This window comes from Garra rufa, chromosome 5 (assembly GCF_049309525.1).
Source record: "Garra rufa chromosome 5, GarRuf1.0, whole genome shotgun sequence".
Lineage (NCBI taxonomy): Eukaryota > Metazoa > Chordata > Actinopteri > Cypriniformes > Cyprinidae > Garra > Garra rufa.
Genome location: NC_133365.1, coordinates 7,421,393 through 7,448,443, shown reverse-complemented (window position 1 = coordinate 7,448,443; position 27,051 = coordinate 7,421,393). Strand labels below are relative to the sequence as shown.

Below are 27,051 nucleotides of genomic sequence, written 5' to 3'. Positions count from 1 at the left end.
TTTTTTCTAGCAGTCCTCCACCACCTTGGCTATTTACCACTTAAACCAGTCAAAGAAAGTCTTTGGGCAGTGGTTTTTACACTGCCTCCTTTCTTTCACAAATCAATTCTAGGTCTAATGACCAGAACTAATCTGATTAAGAAGTCGGGCAAAATGTGCATTGTTTGGGGGGCTCCAGGAACAGGGTTGAGAACCACTGTCCTAGAGGGTACCTCAACATCAGGGTGAATCTCAAGCTTGAACCCTCCATTATGGATGGCAAACGAAATGTGCACACCACCTCTTCATTAAAGATTACTTGAACATGTGAACTTGTGAACTAAGCCAGTCAATCAGACGTGTCAAAGTTCAGCAGTGTCCATGTTTGCTGCTTCAAACAAAAGACCACAATTTCAGTGATCCTGAGATGTGGATATGTAACAGGTGTCCTTTGTAGAGGTAAAACAAAGCACTCCAGGGTTGACTCAGTCACGGCAAACCAGGGGGGTTCTCACAAAGGAACCCATGTTTCACCCATGTGTACAAAAAGCTTATTGAAGAACAGCTGTGTGACCTGGCACCGAATCAGCCCCTGGATCGCTTGATTAAAAGAATAAGTTTGCAGATTTTCAACCAGCTTTGCATAGTTATAATGTCTTTAGCATATGTTCATGAACAATCTGCAGTCTTTTTCCATGATACCGGCACTCTAAAGTCCTTGTTTATTTGTCAGCAAAAGTGCAAACGTTCAACCTGGAACTGTCGAAAGTCCATCGGATTACAGAAAATGACACAACCTGTGTTATCTAATAGACTTCTGGCAGCTAAAGCTAAAAGCTAATTTTTGTATTCCCACCCATGGACAGCCACAGCCACAGCCATTCTCCCTTCTCTGTTTTCTTGCTAGCAGTGTATTCCACCTTTACCAGTGTGGCTTAAATGAACCAGAAATTGTTGTTTTAGGCATTAAGTGTGATTTTGCAAGATCTCTCAATGCAGAAGCATCTACTGAACATTGAAGTGCATGAAAAGTGCAACCGAGCAGCTGTTTGTGCTAACTAGAGTAATGAAAAATGAACACATTTGTGTCATTGTGAACATTTAGAGGCATTTCGTCTTTGTTTTTCCTTCTTTAAGACTTTCAACTCTACTGTTGCTTTTCTTCAGCGTACACAAACCATTTTAAGGAAAATGAGTGTTTCTTGTTTGGAATCTATTTGCATATTTGCTTGTTTATTTTCCCTGCCCACATTGGATAAACTTGAACTTGTTTTTCCAGCGAAATTGGGACAAATAAGACAATGCTTTGCCAACTAACCACCTAACATCTGCAAGATATTTATCGCAAGACCTTTGTGAGGTTTAAGCAACCATCACGACATGAGGGAACCCTGCACAAAGTGCCATGTGAGGTAACATCCTTTGGAAGCCATGCAGAAAGGCTCAAAAATCTGCCACAAATGCACTTGCAGAATAAGGGGAAGTGTTGGGAGTGGGACTACACTTCTCGGCTAGGTGCAACCTCAACCATATCAATCTCTCACAGATGGTTTATGACAGCACTGATCTCATAATTGGGACTGCACCTGGTATAGCTTCATCTAGTGTGTCAAGCCTGAAGCATTGGCTCTTGCCTCTGTGGGCATACAAGGAAAATATGCGGTTGGCCAATGGCTTCCCAAGAGCGGTCCGACTGTGAGCTACCTCCACATCACATAAACAGCCCTAGTTCAACAGACTTCCAAAAACCCTGATGTGTTAACAGCCAGCAGTGTAAATGGAGGTTGCCAGTCCAGTCTTCAATGGGAATTATAAATGAAGCAGAAGAAGCTCAACAGTATGGGGAAACCAGCTGTCCCTTTTCTGGTTGCACGAATAATTAAAATCAAATTCTTAAATAAAATTTGCACAAAATTGGTTGATCGGCCCTAAATCTCTGGGCTTCTCTGTAAGTAAATTAGGAAACCCTGAGAGTTGACTGCACATAGTTATCTTGCCACATTGCAGCACAGCAATCAAAGCATTGCTGAAGACGATTAGTGACCCAGCGAGGAAATGGGCGTGACTCCTCTGTTCCTTCCCACCTTGCAAGACCTTGCCAGTGTTTTGTGGTTTCATCTGTTCACACGCAGACTCCAGCAGCACAATGCTCTCCTGTGTGCCGTCATTAGGCCTCCAGGGCAATGGAGCTTGCGTCATCGCTTTCTGAGGAGCATGGACGCTTTCGAGATCAGCTGGCTGCATTATGTGACCACGCTATGCTAGCATGTGCTTACTTACTGTTAACTGGTGAATTCCCCCTGGACCGGCATCAGCTAAAAGCAGCATCCCAATGGTGCCACCACATGAACAAGATGTTCTGTTCAAGCATTATTACATCGGAGAACTCTGAGTCCTGTTCGTGCTTGGCCAGGTGTAGGGTGTTAGAAGTACCTCAACTGACCCCAGCAGCAGTTAGCCCAAGAGACAGGTAAAATTAGGAGCAGGTAATTATTTAAATACGTCAACAGTAATTTTGATGCACGATTAGCTGGTCTGTGTAACAACCCCAAGACTTTCTTCCCAGGCTTTTAAACATGCACAGAATTGGAAAGGTTACACTCATGAAACTGTGTTATATAAAAGCAATTGCAGAAACGGTTGCCAAATTATAAAACTGTAAGCTATTATATTTACAAATTATGAAAAGCACACATTGCATGCATACTATTATATAATTGTGCAAAACAGGCATGTGCATCAAGCTGAATTACTCATTCAGGAAATAATGAGGAAAAAAACACTACTTTAATGAACATACAGTGTAAATTAAGTTCAGATTTGATGGATGCATTGTACGCTCTCAAATATTATTTAAAAATATTAAAAACAATGCTTTATATGGTTCCATTAAGAATATTTAACATCCATGGGAACTTCCCACTGCACAAAAGGTTCTTACATTATTAAATTTTGTTCACACTATGAATATTCTATGGTATCACTGCAAAAACTATTGAATTTTTCACTTTTTGAAATGCCTAATGTTAATGTTTAAACATTCTAACTTAGGTTATTGTGCTTTTGGCCAATTATTTGTGGTCACACTATATTTTAAGGTCCAATTCTCGCTATTAACAAGCCATTAACTATGACTTTTGCTTCAATAAACTCCTAATTTCCTGCATATTAATAGTTGTTAAGTTTAGGTATTGGGTAGGAACAGGGGCGTAGAATATGGTCATGCAGATTATGTGCTTTATAAGAACTAATAATGAGCCAATATGTTATTAATAGGCATGCTAATATGCATATAAAATACATAATATCTAAAATTGGTATATTTAAGGTATACATAAGTCTACGCATTAATATTGCCATCTTTTTCAAATGTGAAAATAACTTTATTGCATTTCTGCCAAATAAATACTGATCTTGTTTTAAACCATATAATTTGATAATTAACTTAGTTTCCTAACTATTCAAAAAAAGCAGTTGTACCAGGCAAATCATAATTTAAAGTTCCTTAGCACTGGCGATTTAGGAGTCATCTGTGAAAGATCACTGACTCCTCAACAGGCCGATAACAGAACTTTCAACTGGGATCTACAGTACGTAACTGCTCTGTGATTAATTGGTATTAAATGTTAATTTAATAGCGTAACAGCAAATGACCTAAATCAAGAGCACCTCTTCCAGGCCACACAGAAGAAAAGACACCGTGTTCTCTCTAGATATAAGACATACAGCCCATCTTTAAAATGTCAGGTGGTGAGCAGAGACGATACAGTGTGTAAGTTTTCAGATGTGACTTTCACATGAATTAAAGTGTGCTCCCTTGACCTAAAGATCAGCTTGTTCTTCACGGCAAATAGCTTGAAGCAGTGGCTCTAGGCCCACTGGCATCTGATGCTCCAGCACAGACCCATCCTCCCCCATGATCTGAAACTATCCCAGCAGATCCCTATCGGCTATGCTCATTTCCCTACAAGGGTGAACGGGCCTTGAAGGTACGGGACCCTTCTGAATGAGGGGACAAAACAAACAACTGAAGAAAACAAAACAACACAAGCATTTCAAAGATGCAAGTATTTCAAAGCTACAGACGGCAGATGGCACTCTAAGAGCCAGATGAAACTAGAGTCACGTGTGCTACATATTTAAAAGTATGAATGAAAAGAGTGAATCTCTGCTTAGGTTTTTTTGTGCATTAATAAGCAAAATTTACTCTTAGAACCATTTTTAGAGGGGTTGTCAGTATATTATGTAATGTGCAATTTGCATGGAATTTTTTACTTCTTGGATGTTTTAGGAAACAGCCGTTCCTCAGCCATACTTAACACTGTCTGTTCTTCGAAGGCAAAAGGCCAGGACATTGTGCACAAGGGCCGTTTGACATTGAGGTCGACGTGTAATTTCGCAGACATCTTTATGGTCTGCTCAGCTCTGGAGATTTTATCTTCAGTCTTACAGAAGAAACTAAGTATTTGTGGCAAGCCAAAGTTAAATGAAAAGGACCATTTTTTGCAAAAGTCAACAAACGTTTCAAAAGGCTAACCATTTAAAGTCATCTTTAGTAAGTAAACATATGAATAACTTTCATATTGATATTAATATTTCAAGATAAACACTTACTGAGCTGAAACTACTTATGAGTATCAAATATGACCCATCAGGCTTTTGAGGAATATTATTCAAGAAATAGAGTGACAAATGACATTTCCAGAATTTTTTGTAAGTAGCCTGCTATACTGTTATACAGATATCATTGATCTCCATTACAAGCATTCAGAATGCCATCTTTTTGGCCATATAAATATTAGAAAACTGGACCAAATTGCATATTTTGTTCAGTTTGGGTCTCAATATTCTCACTACTTTGTGTACTTTAATTACGTGCTTTGATTATGGTTTCAATAAGAGAAAGTGAAGTCACATCAATTGATTTCACATCAATGTCACATTAACCTCTAAACAATATTTGTACTGGTAAAAATGGCATAAACTCTTAAAAATAAAGGTGCTTTAAAGGGTTCTGCACAGCGAAGCCATAGAAGAACCATTTTTGGTTCCACAAAGAACCATTCAGTCAAAGGTTCTTTAAAGAACCATCTCTTTCTTACCTTTTTATAATCTAAAGAACCTTCTTTTGCCACAAAGAACCTTTTGTGAAACAGAAAGGTTCTTCAGATGTTAAAGGTTTTTATGGAACCATTTAAGCAATGAAGGTTCTAAGAGTTTATGCAGTTTTAAGTCAGCAATAATATTGCATCTTGTCAAGTTAAGAACATTTTTGTTGAGCAACATGCATCAGATAACAGGCTGTGGGTGGTCTATGAATGTGCAAAATGTCTAAAGCTTATCCACACAGACACCAATTTATACACCAGTAATTCAAAATGTACAGTGATGTGATGGATTGATTACAGAACGCTGACATGATTGACCTCATTATACAGCTTCTGACACTAATCGAGCTGAAACACCCACTAGGTTACCTCCATCGCTGTGTGAATGCACCTAAGGCTGAATTTAGCGGGACACTAACCTTAGTAATAGCAGGATATCCAGCAGCCACGTCGGCTGGGCAGTACAGCCTCTCTTCATGGGACACTTCCACTGAGGTGGCCCACTGATCCAAAAAACCATTCGGTGTGTACAGGCCACAATCCTTCACGCTCGTCTCCCGCTCAAAGTCTTCACAGACGCCGTCGCCGTCGTAATAGTAGCACATGCTGGGCTCATCTGAAGAGAGGCGTTCATGTTTGGGTTTAAGAAAAACAGAGAGAGACAGTCGTGTTAGCATCATATAAATTCTACAGGCTTTATACTGCAGACTTTGCAGCATATGCATGTTCTCTGAATATAAATATGATACAGTTTGGGAAGCTGCATTGAAACTACAGCTCGCAAGACACAGGCTATTCACACTTTTTTATTTAATATTTATTTTTTCTATGATCAATTGAAAAATTCATAAAATCCGTAAAAATCATTGGTATTGACTACTGATATTTTGGTATACATTATAACCAATTACATTTGCATATTTGTGCTAAAAAAGTTCCTCAGGAATTACGAAGATTTACAGAAGCTTAGTATCATACTAAACACCCAAAAGAAAGAAAGAAAGAAAGAAAGAAAGAAAGAAAGAAAGAAAGAAAGAAAGAAAGAAAGAAAGAAAGAAAGAAAGAAAGAAAGAAAGGTTACATCTGATACACCTCTTGCGTGTCATTTACTGGTTACTCTCTCTCTCTTGCAGTCTATCCTGATATGCTAACAAATAGCAAATGCACATGCTTTGTATATAGTGCTTATCATCTTGGCAGCTTTATGTAATACAGAGCTCTTCAAAAAGTGGTTCTGTAGATGTATTGCTTGAAGGCCTGCCAATTATTGTTTGATCTCCAAAAAAATCCATTAAATTCCATTGTCCTTTCCACATTAAACTGCATTAAGTAAAAGTCAAATTTAGTGCATGGTCATATGACTCAATCTGATATGTCGCATCAATAATACTTATTTTAATGGCTTTCAAATATAAGTATCATAAATTATGTATATACCGTACATGTTACTATACTAATGTTCTTATGGGCCAGACTAAAATGCTGAAATGCACCACTCAGTTTTATGCAATGCAACAATGCACTGTAACTCTATCCATTAAGGGATCAAGGTTGAGTGATCTGCTGTAAGGATCATTCATATATTTGACTATCCTGTTTCAAAGAATTAATTTAGATGTTGATACTGTACAAACACAAGAAACAAAACAGTTGGAAAATCTGTAAGTACCATTACAGTGATATAATTAAATGTAACAGCGCAAATTAAAAGTGCATTATTAGAAGAAATTACTCTGAATTAAAAGCATTTAAATGTCTGGTGAGTGGCCCTAAAAGGTTAACGTTTTATTGCATTTAAAAATAACATGATGCCAACTAAACCTACCTGTAAAATAATAGAGTTAACAAAACAAAAAGTGAATGAAATATGCAAAGAAGGAAAAATATATTGTACCGGGTGTGCTACAGAGCAGGTTTACTATGTCAAAAAAGCTAACTTGATCTCATGACGAAAACGCAAGACGTGGAACCTTTCATACATTTTGTGACATTGCCTATTTGATGTGAAATGTCCACTGTGTGATGCTAAAAGAGTGTTTGTTTTTTTCCCCTAGAACAGATGAACATACATATAGTACATTTTGGTTGACATTGGTTTTGTGTGTCACTGCAGGTTTGACTTGAAATGTCAGTTGAGTTGCGCTATAACTCTAATGCTCAGTAACATTTTATAATAACATACCATCTGCACTAAACCTAAATTTACCAGATAGTATGAACAAAAGCAGTTGTGACGTAAAAACGCAATCATGCCGTTTTAGCTTGCTTTTCGATCTCTCATTTTTCATGTGAGTCATGTTTTTCATGTTTTTCATAACAAAGGATTCCACATCCTAAGTCCAACTCTATGCCGGAGTAGCTACAAGCTTGTTATGTCTGAAAAGTGAAACATATTGAGCTGTGATCACAACTGTGTACAAAAATGATTACAAGTGCTCGCTGTTTTACCGCCTCTAGTGTTCAGGTAGAAAAAAGCCAAACATATGGAGCTGGTTATGTGATGCAAACAATAAAATGTATTAGTTTACAAATCATCCACTATGGTAAAAGTGTTTTGAGCTCATAACATAGTATTGTGGAAGGAATTGCATGAAAATAAAAAAAATCTGTCCCTGTAATTTTAATTTCTGTGGATTGGAATAAAAGTTGTTGGTATTTTACTGCCTCTAGTGTTTATTTCAGCTGGAAACTCTAGTGAGGTTTATAGATGAAACTTTTTTATAGATATACTTTTTTTTTATTATTATTGAGACCAGACTGAAAGTCGGTCTGTATTAAACACCTATTAGTTATAGTGTGACTTTCTGTATAGAAGTCAGTTAAAAATATTTGTTGATCTTTTGGAATTTAGTACTAAGAGTCTTGAAAATGAAAAAAAAAAAATCTACTCTAGTTACATTTTCCTTTTAGTTTAACTAACTGTGATGTCCTTGTTTGTATGAGACCACACACACAAGATTGTTGGATATCATAGGTAGCAAAGTAAACATCCACACTTGTCAATGATCAGTGAATTCAGAACATTTACCAGCCATAAATAATATGTCTACCAGCTATGAAACTGTTTAGCATTTTTCTCTCTAAATATGCATGCTTTTGTCCATGAGTCAGTGGGTTTATTAGGCAGTTTTCCCTTGCATGCTGAGGGCAAACACCACAGGTCACTGTCACACTCACAGCATCATATCAGAGAAGAGCCAGGCTCGGTTTCTGAGAGAAACTGGACCCACTTCAAAACTGTGAAGACACATTGTGATCTTTTCTCCTAAAGTGTTCACTTTGATGACTTAATGTGAGCAATATTCAACATATGTGTCACCACATGGAGCTCTAGAGAATCACAACAGATGTTTTATTTAGCAGACGGCTTGCATGTCTGATCCGAATTGCTCGCGCAATTTACATCAGCGAGGGTCAGATTGTCCTTCTCAAATTGCATTCCAAACCATCATGCTGCAGGTCCTAATAAAGTTACCGGCCAATTCCAGAGAACTTTCTCAGATTTGGCGCTTGCGGGTGTTAATTTTGGACTCTGGATACATCTATGCTGCCTTCAGAATCCAGCCAGATGAAGGCATCTTAGCAGACAGGATGTTGCACAAACATTGGTTACAGATGTGCCTCGATGCCTTCCTACCTCCGAAGGCACCATTTTTCAGGTTTCGGACACATCAGGTTTTTTTTCCAGGGCTATGAGTGAGACAGGAGTGCTGTTGAGTTCTGAGATATTTGGGATGAGTTTTCCAGGCCATGGAGCCGCTGTTCCTCACCCTTTACTTTTTTCCCTCACTTTGTCGCTCACTATTTCTCATTCCCAAATCTCCCACTTTTACATTTTCTCTCCCACAGTGTCTCTCCATTCACTCCCACCCTGTCTTTCTGTCTGTCTCGCTGGCATTTAAAATTAACAAATACAATTGAATATTAGTGGCGAACCTAAAATGAATTATAACAACAATGGATAATACACTAGGAAAGAGACTGCTCACAAATTTAATTTAGGGACCATTTCTTACTATTAACTAGTTGCTTATTAGCACGCATTTAGGTTGTTTATAAGTATGAAGCACATATTAATGCCTTATTAATGCCTTCTGCATGGTCATATTTTAGATCCCTCAATGCTACCCCATAGTATAAATAAAAATTTGTATCTGGTAATATTATTTAATAGACCTAAGCTAACACTGACTAACAATGAACAATTGGATTTTTATTAAATAAAAATAATACATACTCTAACATTAGTTAATGCATTAATTGTAAGTTAATGCATTATTAGTAACGCATTAACCAATTTAATCAACTACCAAGTCATGTCCGTTAATAACATAATTAAGAAAAATTACCTACTGTACAGAATAAGACTGAAAGTGCCCAAAATAGTGATATTGTGCATATGTTCAGTGATAAGGAGACACAGACTGTCTCTCTTTCTGTCTCTCTTTCTGTCTGTCTGTCTGTATTTCAGTGTAAGGGGTTCCAGCAAGGAGGACGAAGGCTTGCCGTGCCAAGTTGGCTCAAGCCTCTACATAAATTCCAGCGCTCCCCTCTGCTTAGCTCTGCTGATGTTGAAACGAGGGGCTGCAGAGGGGGACAAACACACACACACACACACACACACACACACACACACACACACACACACACACACACACACACACACACACACACACACACACACACACACACACACACACACACACATCTATCGTTCACATGGCCTTATGCACAGTCTACAGCCATACATAAACATGTATGCACGTCTGTGCCACACCGTACCTATGACACGGTTACACTCCTCAGATACGATAAGATGAGCAATTGTACCTTCCTTGGGCAACTCGATTCTAACGCTAACACAGATAACACCATATTGAGATAAGGAAAACCAAACGCTATCTTTTGGTTCAGCAGAGTGCAGCTATAAAAACAATCAGTTGCAGAGTCAGAAAGACAAACGCTTCATTCATGATGGTGCCTGATGGTTCCACACAAAAACACAAATATTTCAAGCTGCCACACAGATGTGATTCCCTCAGCAAATGGTAGAAATAAACTCTCAGACAGAAATGTGTAAATGTCTGATATTCTGAAGAAGAAGAAGAAAAGCGTGTATATCACTAGCAGTCTCAAAGTGGAATGCATTACTTCAAAAGATCCTCTTCTGTTCACCAAGGCTAGAATTATTTGATCGAAAATTCAGTAAAAATAGTAATATTGTGAAATATTATTGAAATTTAAAATAGCTGTTTTCTATGTGAATATATTTTAAAAAATATAATTTATTCCTGTGATATAAAGCTGCATTTTCTGCTTCGTTACTCAAGATCCTTCAGAAATCATTCTGATATGCTGATTTGCTGCTCAAGAAACATTTCTGATTATTATCACCAGTGTTGGGGGTAATGCATTACAAGTAACATGAATTATGTAATCAGATTACTTTTTTCAAGTAAGTTTTCAAAGTAGCGCATTACTTTTTCATTTACAAGAAAATATCCGAGTTACTTTTAAAAAAATTGTATCAATGTCCTTGGCATGACCCAAGAGATTTTGAGATCACTTTCATTACAATAAGCCATTTCCATCAGAAGTTATTAGCATTTTTCAAAATTTCCTAATAACACCAAACTTTTTGAGTAATGTCAGGGCATGGTGCCGAAGACACATACCGAGTTTCGTAACGATACGTCAATGCGTTTGTAAAATATCGCATTTTATGACAAATTCAAAATAGCTGACATTGGACAATTGGATATGTTTTCCCTGAATCTAACGAGACCAGTTTCGAAAAAATTTTCATATCTCCTGACTACTAGGTGGCACTGTGCCGAAACACTGCAGGTTGCCTCAGGTCATGCTTTTTATAACACACACCAAGTTTGGTCTCAATACGCCAAACCCTTGTGGAGATATAGCTTCACATCCATTTTTGCGTACTTTTCGAAGAATCCGTTATTGCGCGTTTTTCGAGAACGGTTTGACTAATCAGCTTAAATTCCATAACATTTTGCCAGCATGGTCTGAAGATGATCTGAGCCAATTTTGGTGAAAATCAGACAAACGGTCTAGGACGAGTTCGAAAAAGTAGGTTTTTTAAACATTTAAAAATAGAAGAAAAAAAACTAAAGCTTACAATTTTTTAATTTTGGTATTCATTCGACTCGGCATCAGCCAAGGATAGTTTGCGAGCCAACACTGAATAGGTCTTATGGATGTGCTCCATATCATGAGCCGTATAATTGTCTACTTTAGACTTATGAGGCTCTTTGCATTTGTGTCTAACAGTAAACACAACTATCCTACCGCTGTCTTTCAATGACGTAATCCTTCCTCAGGCTCTGACCATAAAAACAGAGACCGGAACACATTCTAGTATTAATAATACAGAGCGAGAGAAGGTGCCAAGACATCCTTCATGAATTTGTTAGTGTGTTCGTTTTGAATTAAATGTGTTACAGATTTTACAAGGATGCCATAATGCTAGTGATAAAAAATAGCTTTGGCTCTGGAGGGAGCGAATAAAAGAGCTCAGCTAAAGTGCTGCTCTCAAAGATGCTTTTTTCGGAGTGAGACGATAACACATCTCGCAAAACCGTCAAGCAAACTGACGTACGGCAGTGACTACATTTAAAAGCGTGCCACACTTTCCGACACGCAGTCGTAGCCGTATGACAGATGGCTGTAATGAGCTGCTGATGCACTGCCGCTTTCTCTCCACACTTACCAATACAGTTAAAAAACGGCTCCTTCTTGCAGTGGCCGGAGCAGCCGTCTCCATTCATAGTGTTCATATCATCACATTCCTCTCCCTGGGACCTGAAATAAATCAATGCATACGTAATAAACATAATGATGATTTCCCTTGGTGGATATGAATCTGTGCTGCTAAAAGCATGCATATTTGAAAGCTGCCGTGCGGATGTGGCAGTATATCTTTCAACAAATTTGAAATAATCCTCCAAATCAGTGGCTCTTAAACTTTTTGACACAATATTCAAAAGCCCTTTGTATAATAAAATATTAACTGAACTATAACTGCAATATATATTAATTTTATGACCCCAGATTTTTCAAGAGTTGTATGTTCTTCAAGAAAAACGAAGGGTTGAGTAGATTAAGTAACATGTTTTAAGTTTATATTTTGATATGTTGCGGTTTATATTATGTATGGTATTTCTTCTTTTACTTCTTCCTCCTGTTCTTCCTCTTCCAGCATTTTAAGTTGGATTGTTCTTAAATGTGAACCTGGACCACAAAACCAGTCATAAGGGTAAATTTTTTCAAATTCAGGTTTATACATCATCTGAAAATCTGAATAAATAAGCTTTCCATTGATGTATGGTTTGTTGGGATTTGTTTGGCTGAGATACAACTATTTGAAAATCTAGAATCTGAGGGTGCAAAAAAATTTAAATATTGAGAAAATTGCCTTTAAAGTTGTTCAAATGAAGTTCTTAGCAATGCATATTACTAATCAAAAATTAAGTTTTGATATATTTATGGTAGGAAATATACTAAATATCTTTATGAAACATGATCTTAATCTTAATCTTAATCTTAATCATAATGATTTTTGTCATAAAAGAAAAATAGATCATTTTGACCCATGCAATGAATTGTTGGCTATTGCTACAAATATCACAAATGTATTGTTAATAATATTAATATGAATTATATATTAAATATATTTAAAAAATGTATTCATTTATATAAGTGTACCTTATTTTTAAGCTGATGTACTAAAAAAAAACTTAAACACCCATAGTTCATTTTTAGCATTTAAATTAAGCTAGATTGTTTAAATGTACTATTAATTATGTAAATATTATATTTTTAACAATATATTGATTTTAATAATTTAAAGTTCTCAGCTTTTTTTATTCTAAGGCTCCCTACTATGCAACACAATATTCAAAAGCCCTGATTTTACTTTAACTTTAATACACATTTAAATAATTGAAAGTGATCCTGCAGGCCCTTGAAAGTGTGCTAAGACACTCTAGTGTTAAGATCTACTGCCCTAAAGGCTTTGGAAACATCCAAACCTACCTCTGGATCAGACCATCTCCACAGTATGGCGCTCCAAGGCGGTGTGTCAAAGGAGGTGATGGTTCGCTCTCAGTCCGACTGGAGATGGTTTGGACCTGGTATGTGTATATCTCACCATACTCAACATCCCTGTGAAAAAAAAAAAAAAAAGCAAGAAACCGTCACACATCTGTGCATGATCAGACATGTACTTTGCATTATGTGGTATTGTTTTATTTCCGTGTATTTTCTGGCCATTGTGAAAGATGATTTTCCACTCTATAAAAATCTAAACAGACAATAAAGTTCAATCAAATAAAATAAAATCATCCTTAATCTGCTGAAATTGCTGCCTTACATATATGTAACAATATATTTACTTATATGTCATAATGTATGCAATGTTATATTTAGTAATAAACTTCAAAAACATATATTTTATACAGTATATGTATAAATATATTGAACATATATTTACTCATGCAGTATATGCACATATATATATATATATATATATATATATATTTCTTAAATTGTATAATTATTTAGAGTCAACAATAGCACAAGCCCATCATGCATGTACTAAAATACTTAGTAAAGAGACTGTCACTGTGCACAACCATTACTTTTTAAATAAAGTAACTTAATGGTGTTTAGGCTCTACTCTTCAGCACAACGGTAACCCCAAAAACTCAGACAAACCAGAAACCTTTTTAAATTCCAAAATAACAGAACATTAAACACTAACAGATCTCCACCTATATTAATACTGAGCAAAAACACATGAAATAACAGTTAATTTTGAGATTTACTCTCCAGTCAGAAGCAAATCTTTATGTTAATAATGTATTAATATTACATGCAATGCTCTTTTTGTCTTAATTTCTAAACGTTTCTATTTGTATCAATGTATATATTGCAGTATATTGAAAAATATAAGCAATATGCAAATGCATTATGTAATATATTGCATTATATGTTGCAGTATATTCTCATATATTTTTGTTTTGTAAGGATGAAGTGGTCCATGAGTTCAGACAATAACAATTGACAATGTTTTAATCACTAAACTAGTCTACACCGCAAAAGAGAGCAGAATTCAATCAGTGTTTGCACACTGAACAAAACTTCTTGTTTTGTTTAGACTAATCTTAAAACCTCTGATTGGCCATTGCATTAATAAGCTCAACAGTAATGTGTGTGATTGCTTACAATGTCTAAAAAAAGTGTCAAAAGAAATCTTTGATGCAACATGATCAGTAGAAAGTTTGCATTAAATTTCACATCACTTTAATCATGACAGTTGTAATAGATTTAGTTTAATTGTGCCCCTCCACCCCCCTTATCTGAAAATTCTGACTTTCTTTCTTCACAGTTGCTAGCTTATGAATTAATTTCTCACAACTGAAAGTTATAAATTCGATTCTGGCTTCAGACTTTTTTCTCTTGTTTCTATATCGCACAATTTTGAGTCTTAAACTCTCAATTGTAAGTTAACGTCATACAATTCCGGAAAAAAAAGTTGAGATGTAAACTCAAAATTGCGAGATATAAACTCACATTTCTGAGAAAAAAAAAGTCAGATTTGCACGAAATAAAAATATAAGTAAAGGAGTCAGAATTGTAAGTTTATATTTTGCAGTTTTCAGTTTACATTTTAAAATTCCAACTTGTTCCTCAGAATTGTGAGAGATAAATTATATGAGAAATATAAGAAAAGAAGAAAAAGAAATAAGAAAAAAGTCAGAATTGGGAGGTGTAAACTTAAAATTGCGAGACCAACTTCACTCCCCCCAATCAACAATCCCACAAACTTTGGGTTACAAGGCTGACTCTCTAACCATTAGGCCACGACTGTAGAGTTGGACATCTTTTTTTTGGCCCAAGCCCCCTTTAATTTCCCTATTATCTTCGAGCGTAGCTCAAACATCTCCTAACAGTGGTCAATTCAAGCTGTCTGACCTTTTTGTGCTGAAAAAGAAATGCTGTCAATCCAACACAGCTCTTTCTACATCCTGAACTCACATGCAATCGTAGTGCCAGTTTAGTGCTGATTCTAAAACTGCAGCACACTCCTCATTTGTCACTTTGAACCACTGGCTGCTGGTGGTTGAGATCAGGTCTTAGATAAGAGACATCTGATCTTGTGTTGGCCTGAGGAGACAGGCTCTCTACCCAAGTTGAACCATGTGAGATGTCATGAGGGATGAAGTTGTGCTGAGACAATGTAACCAAAACCTGTTCAGTTAGTGCTGGGCTTCGAGGAAAGGCTCACGGCGTTCTGGTGGCGAACGATTGTGGCGGCTGATAATGAGCAAAATAGGCCAGACATGTTTCATCCCTCAGAGGATAGTTGCAAACAAACACGAGTCGCATCTTTTCATAGTCATATACTTCTCTGAATGAATTCGACTGTTGTCCACCTCAAATGACTTCCAGAACAAACATTTACAGATAATGTACTCACCCCTTTGTCATCCAAGATGTTCATGTCTTTCTCTCTTCAGTTGTAAAGAAATTATGTTTTTTGAGGAAAACATTTCAAGATTTATATCCATATAGTGGACTTCTATAGTGCCCACGAGTTTAAACTTCCAAAATGCAGTTTAAATGCAACTTCAAAGGGCTCTAAACGATCCCAGCCAAGTAAGAAGTGAAAAGGTTATTTTCTGGCGAAAAGGTTATTTTCTAAAAAAAAAAAAAAAAGTTACAATTTCAATCTACCCTAATTGTCTTGAACTGGAATACACAGAGTTGACACAGAGCATTTGAGGTTAAAAAGTATATAAATTGTAATCTTTTTTAGAAATTAAATGATAGTTTTGCTAGATAAGACCCTTATTCCTCAGCTGGGATCATTTAGAGCCCTTTCTAGCTGCATTCAAACTGCATTTTGGAAGTTCAAACTCGGGGTCACCATAGAAGTCCACTATATGGAGAGTAATGTTTTCCTCAGAAAACATAATTTCTTTATGACTGAAGAAAGAAATACATGAACATCTTGGATGACAAGTGTTTTTTTTTTTTTGCTCTAGAAGTGAGCTTCTCCTATAAGCCCAAGATATACCTTTTTTCTTTTTTTGTACAAGTATGCTGGCGTATGTATACAGTCGAATGCGTAGCCTTTCAAAATACAATCCATTTGATGTTTAGTTTTGAAAAAATGTACTGTAGAATTACTTTACATGTGCTTTAGTATGTTAATCAATACTGTAAATTTACTACTTTAAAGCACAAAAACGATTATTGAAATAATGAATTCAAAGCAAAGTTTTTAATTTGACAATTGTTTAAAGTGCACTTAAGTGTGTTTCTTCTCTCTTTTACTACACTTAAGTAGTTGATTATCGTATATTTATGATTACACTATCTGCAAGTACATTTTAATGTACTTTTAAGATTTGAAATACACTACAAGTGCACATTTAATACGCACACTTGTTTTTCACAAGGAGGGTTCTATGTGAATGGTCTATTGTAAAACAGTCAATATACACACATCTGTGATGTTACGCTGGAATTGAAAACAGCTGAACTCTGCTTACTGTTACACCCTTTAATTAATTTCTTAAAGTTCGGACAAACCCCACCACTAGAACCCACCCACAAAGCAACACAAGAGAATGTGCATTCAGAAAACCCCAAATCTCTCAGCTTTCCAAAAGTACACAAACAGAAACACACGTACACCAGTCATTAATTAAAGAGCCAACACGAGCGAGAGGAAAATACACAAAGCCTTCATTATTTGCATTTATGTTGGCCTGTTCCCCCAGAGAAACGCAAGCACTTCTCTGCTGATTAACAAAACAACACTGCCAAATTACCAGAGCGCCACGGACATTACGTTTATTACAAACGCCGCAGGTTCACATGAGGCCAAGTGTTTTTTGCTGCCGTCAGCAAAGTTATAAGGTGCCTGTTCTAATGGGCAGGGAAGCAGTAACATTTAATAAGAGGCAAAACAAATCATTCAAATTAGCACTTGACATGAATGACACCGGCAAAAGGTTTACGCGGTAATTTGCCTGTGTTTTGGATAAGGGGAAAAACGTCTGTGAAAATCCCATAAAATGAAACAAGAAAAACACAAATAAGTGTTGCACAGAGAAAAGCAATTTACACAACACACACACATATGGACATACCACACAGAAACCTTCGACTTCAGTATGTGTAAGGAGATTTATAACAGGAAAACTGCTTTGACTGTGGCAGTTTTTGAAATTGCAAGTCCAGGTCAATGTGTATGAAAACACACACATGTGAAAGGATCACATCATCAGTATATATCCAAATAGAGAAGACATTTCAGCATTATATTTGTTGTTTGGTCTTATTATTGTGTGGTTTAAAGGGATACTTGTCTTTCTGAATAGGAGATAAGAGGGAATGTCTATGGAAATTCAAAGTTTATGGGATGTTGTTGTAAAGCAGTTTGGTATAACACTACTTTTTGGATTTGTGTTTGTCAGACGAAGTCTGAGCATTGAAACATACACAACTAAGACTTTTCAATAAACTAATAGAAGCATGTTTATACAGTTTTTAATAACCACACAAACACTGGTTTTGGGAGCCAGACAGAGACTTGCTGTTAGACAACTTCGCTGATTAGTTCTGATAGCAGACAAAACATATATATTCTGACAGGATCTGGTGGGGCTGGATCTGATATTTCTGTAATCGAGACATGATCTAGCCAATGGCTACTATCAGCTGTTTAGTTGCCAACAAAATATATTCAAAACATCTTATTTTTTGTTCAACTATTCTATTGACCCATTAACTGGCTTCGGTGGGCGAGGTATTGGGGGGGGGGGGGTTCACGTCTAATTCAGGCCTTTTAGTCACATAATCATTATCACAAGGTAATTTTAACATCCTTAAAGGGATAGTTCACCCAAAAATGAAAATTTGATGTTTATCTGCTTACCCCCAATGCATCCAAGATGTAGGTTACTTTGTACCAGACCTTTAAAAGTAAACAAAAACATGCACAGACAAATCCAAATTACACCCCGCGGCTCGTGATGATACATTGATGTCCTAAGACACGAAACGATCGGTTTTTGTGAGAAACTGAACAGTATTTATATCATTTTTTACCTTTGATACACAGCCACGTCCATCTGTAATGTGCACGAGTTTGGCATCAGTCACGTCAAATGAGCACGCGCTCTAGCGTAGAATACGCAAACGCCGGAAGCGATCTGTCGCATGTATACAACACTCATTGTTTACACAGTGCACAGAGATTGTGGGTATAGCGGCTATTCAAAATGGTAATTACTTGTGCGTATCCTGATTGTTTAAACCGATTTAAAGCTAAAAGATTACGTTAGTTTGCGCAAACTCATCCGGGACTTTTCACTGATTTCCCCTTACGACGTTTGCGTATTCTACACCAGAGCGCGTGCTAATGTGACGTGACCATGGACGTGACTGATGCACATGACAGATGGACGTGGCTGTGTATCAAAGGTAAAAAATGATATAAATACTGTTCAGTTTCTCACAAAAACCGATCGTTTCATGTCTTAGGACATCAATGTATCATCACGAGCCATAGGGTGTAATTTGGATTTGTCTGTACATGTTTTTGTTTACTTTTAAAGGTCTGGTGCCCATCCACTACCATGATAAGGCTGGCAGACTGCACCGGTTTTCGTTAAAAATCTTCGTTTGTGTTTTTCTGAGGAAACAAAGTAACCTACATCTTGGATGCATTGGGGGTAAGCAGATAAACATCAAATTTTCATTTTTGGGTGAACTATCCCTTTAACCCTTAACATAACAATCCTAGGTTGAATTTAAGGCTGAACTGAACTACCAGTAGATGGTGCTTATGGAACAGCTGCAATATAGCATTTCCTTGGTTAAACAAAGCGGTGCAGCCCTTATAAGTACTGCTTAAACATGCATTACACAGAGGTAAGATGAAAAAAAAAATGCCATCAAAATTTTTCTGAAGACAGTTAGTTCCCTTCAGAGATAGATTCTTATAAACCTCCACCCCAAACCCAGTGTTTGGATTTTTTTTCCAATATTTCAAGCATCACATACAGTGAGCTTGCTCTGCCTGTGCAGTGTCCTTATTTATTGTGTCCTATTTCTTGCCTTTGTTAACATCTTGTTTACAGACTTGTGAAACAATATTTATATAGGCGGAGCAAGATACATCATTATTCTGTCTATGACACATTGCGATTTGGTTTACACTGTTAATACAGAAGACAAACCAATGCACCGCTGTCCCTGCACAATGGGCCAAAGTATCGGCTCAAAAGTCTATCTGCCCACCAGGAAAACGCCCTATATGCCAGACGGCCAGTCCGCCCTTGTCTGCAGACAAATGTTAAATTTCAACCCTATTTAGCTGTAACAGACTCATTTAGGTGTTAAAGCGAAACCTGCATGATGCCAGTTGCATTATGAAGGCTGGACCATATGTTGTTGAATCAGGTTTCTGGGATGAGTCGGGCCAGTTGCCACATCGAGAGTGCAGCACGTGTCAAGTCGATTTTCACAATACACCTTATTCCAGACCAAAAGTTCAAATGAGGCTTTATTCTCTGCCAAGATCAACAAGTCAACATTTAGCCTGGCATTTAAAAAAAAAAAAAGCTGGAAAGGAGAGAAATAAACAGTGAGTGTGCATGCAAGGAGAAAAAAAATACAACAAACTGAGGAAAAAAAGCAAATATGGGGAATAGAAGACATGAATAAAATCTGAAAACAGATTCTTGACTTTGAAGAGTACCTGGATGGTACTGTAGTGAAGTACAATCAGGCCTTTTAGGTCTGTGTCACAAAGACTGTACTTCCCATGTGGAGATCAAAATTACAGAACTATCTATAAATACTTTTTTCTGAAATCACTAGTTTCTCAGATTGCACTGGTGTGATCTTGGTCAACTCTTCTTCCACTCTCTTTCATAGTTTGGTAACTGTAATGGGTTTCTTAGCTATAACTTGGTGGGTTTAGATCAGGACTCTGGGCTGGCCATTTTATCATTTCAGCACTCTTAGCTTCAAGTAACTGCTTTACCTGTTTTACAGTGTGACAGGGGCATTGTGTTGCATGAACATTGAAGGCTGATTGGGAGATTCTTGCAGGGAAGAAACTGCATGTTGCTGAAGAATGTTCTGATAAACATTTGCATTTACTCTACCATGTAACTGTATAAGAGGTCCAACTCCTGCTGCAGAAAACATCCCTCAAAGCATGACACTTCCTCCTCCACCTTTCAAAATGTTTCCCATCAGACCCAGATAAATCAAACTCACTCTCATCATTAGAGTGAACTTTGGACTAGTTCTCCTCTGTCCACACAACATGCTTCTTAGCAAATGTGGGCTTAGAGTTTTGATTGCTTCTGTTGGTGAGCAGCTTGGTCACTGCAGAGTGGGCTTTCAGTCCGACTTTAGATCCTTGCCCTGTTCAGCACTGAACTGGCAGGCAATTCCAGCTGCAGTGTTGAACCAATTCCCCACTGAGAATCACTGCATTATCCTGTCTTCTTGTCCATTTGTCTTATGTGGACGACCAGCCTTTTTGCTGGTGACTTTAATAAATGAGTGTCATTGTAAACCTGCAATATTCGAGAAATTACAGATTTGGAATGACCAACTTCTCTTGCAGTGGCTGAAAGGTCCATCCCTTTGGCTTACATTTGGACAAACCCCTGTTGAAGTCTTTCAGTCAACTTAGAGTGGCCCACTATCTTGAAATTTCAGTGACAATTGGAGGAATGCTGCCAGTTAAATATGGTTTGTCATATAATTAAGGTAGTTAGAACCAGATGCCAGATTAACACCAATAACTTGGAGGTTTCTGTAGGTGTTCTTTAATTTTAGATCTAAGAGTTCTTTTTCAAATATTTTAAGTTTTTTTATACTTTCCTTCAGAATTTATTAAATAAACTTAAAAAAAAATGCTATTGCCAATTGATACACAAACACACTGGTGCTGCATGAATGGTCAGACACAAATCCTGTAGCAGATCTAGACAGGTGGAGCTGGGGAAGGTGGAGGATTTCAGAGGAACTCTGACAAATGTGCTGCAGGACCAGCTTACAGCAAACAGTAACCCAGACTGTTTAAATGTTGAGCAAGCAAGCTCTTAGTCTACAGAATCAGCTTGTGCCATGTATTAAATGATGTAATGGCTAGTAGGTTACATATAAAGGATCTATCAGCCCGTGCTATCTAGAGTTTCATGACTGAACTAGGTTATTTTTTAGACCACACTGCTTCTCTATCTTATAATCTATAAAACATAAAATTCTTTAAATACAACAGGGAGAAATAATATAGCAACTCTCAATGAATGTTTAATTATGTTGGACATTTAAAAGGGTTTCTGTTATGTTGGAGTTTTTGTGCTAAATATTGTGTTAAAGAATAAAGCTTGTTCTTAGGTTGTGGCCTGCTAACTGAAGACTATAGTATTGTCACTCAGTGAACAATATATTGCCAGTGCATTGAAGAGCTTTACTTACTAAGCCAAAGAAAAAACACATCCTGCGATGAAGTAAAATCATGTCAAATGAACTGGAAAATGCATCTGAGTATAGCTGTTTTTAGATTTCAAATGAAAATTGATCAGATCTTTGAAGCTGTCACTTCCGAGTACTCATCCCTATCCCTATGGAGAAGCAATTCCACTTCCTATTGCATAAAAAGACATCAGCCTCCAGACGTTCTTCCTCACACATGTGCTGAGGTGTTGAAGAAATCAGTCTCAGAGCATGCCATCAGCTTCTGCTCTGCATCCTCCCTGTAATACAACTTCATCTGTGTCTTATTAATGCACATGTCTTATTGAATTCTCAACTGTTCTGATCCGGTGCAGCTGATGATATGTCATATGATGTCATGTGAGCCAGCCACTCTTGAGAGATCAACAGCCCCGCCAATACGCTTATGGAATAAATATATGTTGATGACATGGCATGAAATAAGTTAACATGTCAACAGAATTGCGCTTGCAGCTTATCAGTTAAGCACTGGCGGAGTTCAACACGTGAAGCTACCATCTGTTTGCACCTCTGATTCTCAGTGGTTAACTAACAGAATTTGTGTTGAAGTTATAAACAGGAGAGGGGTAAAGAAAGAAAGAGAAACTAGAAGTGATTTTCTTCCTATTGTCCCACAAGGAGTGAAATTTAGTCAAAGCTTTCTATTCAGACAATACTTCATTAAGTAAAATTCCTCCTTCTGGAATTTTTGATAAAAAAAGAGACTTAATACTTGTTGGAAGACTGACCACAGATACACATCAGGACTTATGAAGTGCATGAAGACAAGAGAATATAGCTATTCAAGCGACCTCCTCCAGAGAAACACCATACACAAGCAACAATAGCACAAGTGTCTTCTGCAAAAGAATAGAGAAGTTTAGTCGCTTTCTGGGCAAATGGCAACTGATGGTTTCAAATGAGATGCCAACATCTCGGCAGGCCGCCAGTGGTTCTCACTAAACAATATACCTTTCAAAGAATTCCAACTCCACCAGTGCCCACACGTAGTCATATTTCCAAAACCACAGCAGATTAGGTTTTCCTTGTATTTCTAGGGATTCAGCCGGGGATGATGGAACTGGAGTAATACAGTGAACACACCAACGAAGATAAATCATTTGTTGGGTCATCCCCAGTTGTTCTGGTTGAGAAGTTATGTCAATCACATGTAAAGGAGATCAACTCATAGTGGTGACTTCAGAGAGAAGCTCTAACATTTCCATAGTGCAAATCTTCCTTTGGAACATGACTTCTGGTAAACAGGGATTACTGCGGTCAGCTATGACGTCAAAAGCTCTACAGCGGTGTTTAGCACATGCACGTTCTCTATGCAACTTACATCAGTTTACACATAATCTAGGCCAAATTCTTGTTCTTTATGGAACATTTAGGTCCAAATCCAATTTGGAATTAGGAGGATCTTCAAATAAATTTGAAAGGGGCCTACACACGGTAATAGCCTTGTTCCAAAGACCTAACACTGTCTTAACAAAAACCCTTGAAAATTTTCAAAAGTGAAGTCAAGGGACAGGTTTTTGATAAGCAGAAACAAAAAGAGATGAAACATCTCAAACTGTACACTGGTTCTGATGCAATTTTCTCTCAAATGTACTTATCCCGTAAAATGGATAAAGCAATTTTCCAGTGGGATTAGAGACTATGGGACACCAAATCAAACCTCTGTAATCGTTCCATCATTAGCAGTGGGGCTGGTAGGAGGGTGGAGCTTCTGGAATGCCAAAACCAGTGGACTTGACATAACAGAGGTGAGAGTCTTAGACCAAGGGGGACCAGGTTCCAGGAGGCTGGGGCCCCTAAAGCGGATGAGTTGGCCAGTTGTCTTGGCCTCTCTCTCGTTGGCAGGGGGGTCCTGTCAGCTCAAAGCAGGGGTGCCCTTTGAAGCCATGACAGCAAAGAGAGCCAGGTCAGGGAGAGGAATAGCAGATGGCTGGGGGTTTTCTGAAGGCCAGAGTCACACACATGCACGGTCAACCCCCCTCCATGATTTACTCCTATGTTCCAGAGCTTCTACTCTCATATTTCTGAACAGACCTTAAGGTCCCATATTGTATGCATCCAAAACCCAAGGCTCCCCATTCAAATTAACAAGCGAGTGCCAAGTGAGAGAGAGACATGGGTGACCCAAATTAGGTAGAGGTGTCAGAATATATTTACCAAAGATCAATATCTTTCTTGGGTCAGAGCTGAGGTAGTGAATGCATTCATCATGGGACCTCAGAATGCATGATTGTAATTGATTCAGATCTCAGAATCAACGTCACTCAGAAAACAGACTGTCAAACCCAGCTGTGAGTTGACCACAGTTTACTTGAGCCAAAACCTTACCTACCTCAGATCAGATCAAAAACATGTCTGTTTTATTCAGCTACATTATAGTCGAGTCGATCTCACACAATATGGGGAGGAAAAAGTTCTATAAATTTAAGAAAATAGTGAGTGTAAAAGTGTCAGACTGTGTCAATGTGACGCATCTGCACTGGGATGGTACACTTGTGTACCTTTGTACCTAAAATGTACATCTTTGTATCTTATTTAACCCAAAAGAGTGAATTTTCGTACCTTGAAGGTAGATATTGGTACCTGAAGTGTGCATAATAGTATCTAAATTGTACATATTACTATCTTTCGAAAGGGTACTTCCTCAGTTCTTGTACTTTTTTTTTCTGGAAGTGTAATAAAATGGTCTTTTAATAATTGGTAGCTCAGTTGTAAGCAAAAACACTTCATGTAAATACCTCAATCAATCCAACTTAAAAAGGTGCTATTAGTATCAAATAATCTCTACTATGATAATTGTCCTGTGCAAAGGTAATCTATGCTGGTGGTAGATAAATCTGTGATCCACACATTTCCCAAAACTATTGGAAACACTCTGTAATGTTAAGCTTCTATATCAGTGGGTGGCAAGTCAAACCCTTAATTTCACATGCATGCTGTATTGGCCAATACAGAAACGCTGACCAGAGACCCAGTATCTGGCCTTAAGTGGGAAAGCGTTAGTGTATTACTGCTCAAAACCAGAGGTGCCTGGCCAAGGCCAGAGCAACCTCAAGATGGCAGAGATGGCATTAACTGTCATTCTGATGCCAGGCGCTGGACTGAAAACAACCAGCAGCTGCATCCTTCTCTTTGTTTCTTTTGGCTTCATTCGAGAATTGAAAAAGAACAGAGAGACACCACAAGATTTGAGCAGGGATTTGCTGTGCCTAATGCTGACCAGGCACATTTTGCACTCCAACTTTGAATTACGTTAGTTTTGTTCTGTGGTAAAACAGTTCCAAATCGAAGACGAGTTCCAAAGTCAATACGACGTTTTCTGGAAGAGGTAGCAAGAGTATCTAAACACTAGCCAAAGCCTAAAAACATGTAATTGCAGTAAATAATTCTCCAGGAATACAACATAAATACTTTTTTTTAAAGAAGTGTTAGTATTTTTACAATAAGGTTCAGTGTATTCATTGCATTTGGTACCACATGAATAAGCATACATTATTTAACAATCCAGAAGACTCACCTGTCCACATATCTTCGCATCGTGTCTCTCAGCATGACGCCCTGGGGCGAGTGAACAAACGGCGGCTGCCGTAGGAGCCGATAGTGCAGCGGCTCACATTCTCGGCACAGCGGACAGTCGGGTTTGGACGTGAGCAGAGTAGCATCAATTTCCAAATGTTGCTCCATGGTGAAAAACTGCACGCTGTACACCTTCTCATGCACATCCAGCTTGATGGTTAGCGGTGTGTCGCAGAACAAGTTGCTGGGACCCAGAGACAGGTTGTTGCCACTGACAGTTAATAAGATGATATTGTGGATGGCAGGCAGAACTGTTTCCTCCTGGGAGGAGAAGGTCACCCACACCGTGAGGGAGTCGGGGACCACCGGATATGCAAACTCCAGCTGTAACATGCAGCCTTGCAGAGGGCAGGGAGGAGGCACCATTCCCAGATCCATGCCGTTATGCGGACTCCACGTGCGGACGCTGGGCTCGCATGCCTGCTCCACATCTGGTGGTCCTAAAAGATGCAGCAAATGCATTAAAATCTAATACAGTATTTCAAAGCTATATCAAGTTTGAGAGTTTTCTTTTGTGGTACAAAGTCTTCTTTTCGATATTTCTTTACCAGGTCATAACAGGGCAATTGTAAAGGCAGCTGTTTGCCATATAGATAAAAAGCAATTCTTGTGATCTAGTTGAAGGGGAACTACAGTAACTTGAGGCTTGAACATTTCTCTACATTTTTTCCCGTTTAGCAAAGGATACAAAACAGATTTTCTTGGTGGCGCCCAAGCCAAGCTTTCGCAAACAAAGTACACACCTTAAATTGTATAAATAGGATCACTTACTACTATTAAAATTTTATCAGGTTTTTAAATTTAGTCATAGTTCTGTTTCAAACATACTGTTTAGTTTATCACAATTTTTATTTAGTCAAGTTTTAGTTGACTAAAATTCTTGACATTTTTGTCTAGTTTAGTCAACATTATTAGTTAAACTAATAATGACAGCAAATTTGCTCAACATTATAATCACGATTACTGATCATACTTTCTGTTTGAGACACTTTCACTTATAAGCACAGAAAAGCTCTGATTTAGAGGTTTTTTTTTGTTAAACTAACTTTTATTTTTGGCCTTTTTCGCCAATGATAATGTACATTGATATAGTCACAGTTAGCGTTTAATGATGTCTCAAATTTCACGAAAAAAGATTGTCAATGAATATTTTTTGTCAAAGTTTTCATTTGCGAAACACTACTTAGTAAACCTATACTGTGTTTTGCTTAGTCATATTTTAGTTGACAAAAAGTCTGGGAATTTAGTCTAGTTATAATATTTTAGTCATGCCACATAATGATTAAACTATTAATGACATATTTTGCTCTAAATTATAATCGTGATTACTGATCATGATTGCTGTCATTTCAAATACTTTTACCTATAAGCATAGAAAAGCTTTGATTGGCGGATTTACAAATTTGCAAAAAAACTTTATTTGTTGATTTTGTATAAAGAGAGATTTTTAATTGTTTAAAATACATTTACATCATTTTTAATGATGTTGGTGTCGTCTTTAGTTCATAGTTTTTGTAAACAAACCATCATTTACTAATTCTAGAAACTCTAGAAAAATAAATGCAAAGTATAAAATGACTACAGTGCACATTTCAGGGAACATTGCATAATAATACCACTAAAATAAAACCAGCAACCCAGTTCTGTGCGGTGTCTGAATTGAAGCAGGAACAATAAATTGTAAGGTACGGCAAAGAAAAAGGACTTGTGCATAATGAGAAATGCAGCCACACACTTGATGCATAGGGTTGCATGTTGTTAAACTCCATCTTGTTTGTCCATTTCTCCTTCACATTCTCTCTTGTTTCTG

At 37.5% G+C, this 27,051-nt stretch overlaps 1 protein-coding gene across 1 annotated transcript in view; it reads right to left on the bottom strand.

Annotated features, from left to right (window-relative positions):
* The window catches only part of pappaa (pregnancy-associated plasma protein A, pappalysin 1a), a 97,307-nt gene that overhangs the window by 48,961 nt on the left and 21,295 nt on the right, over positions 1 to 27,051 (bottom strand). The window contains exons 8-11 of the mRNA XM_073839929.1: positions 25,183 to 25,681; positions 13,143 to 13,271; positions 11,818 to 11,909; positions 5,507 to 5,703 (exon numbers count right to left, since the gene is read on the bottom strand). Of these exons, the coding sequence (XP_073696030.1) occupies positions 5,507 to 5,703; positions 11,818 to 11,909; positions 13,143 to 13,271; positions 25,183 to 25,681 (917 nt within the window). The remainder of the gene's footprint in view (positions 1 to 5,506; positions 5,704 to 11,817; positions 11,910 to 13,142; positions 13,272 to 25,182; positions 25,682 to 27,051) is intronic.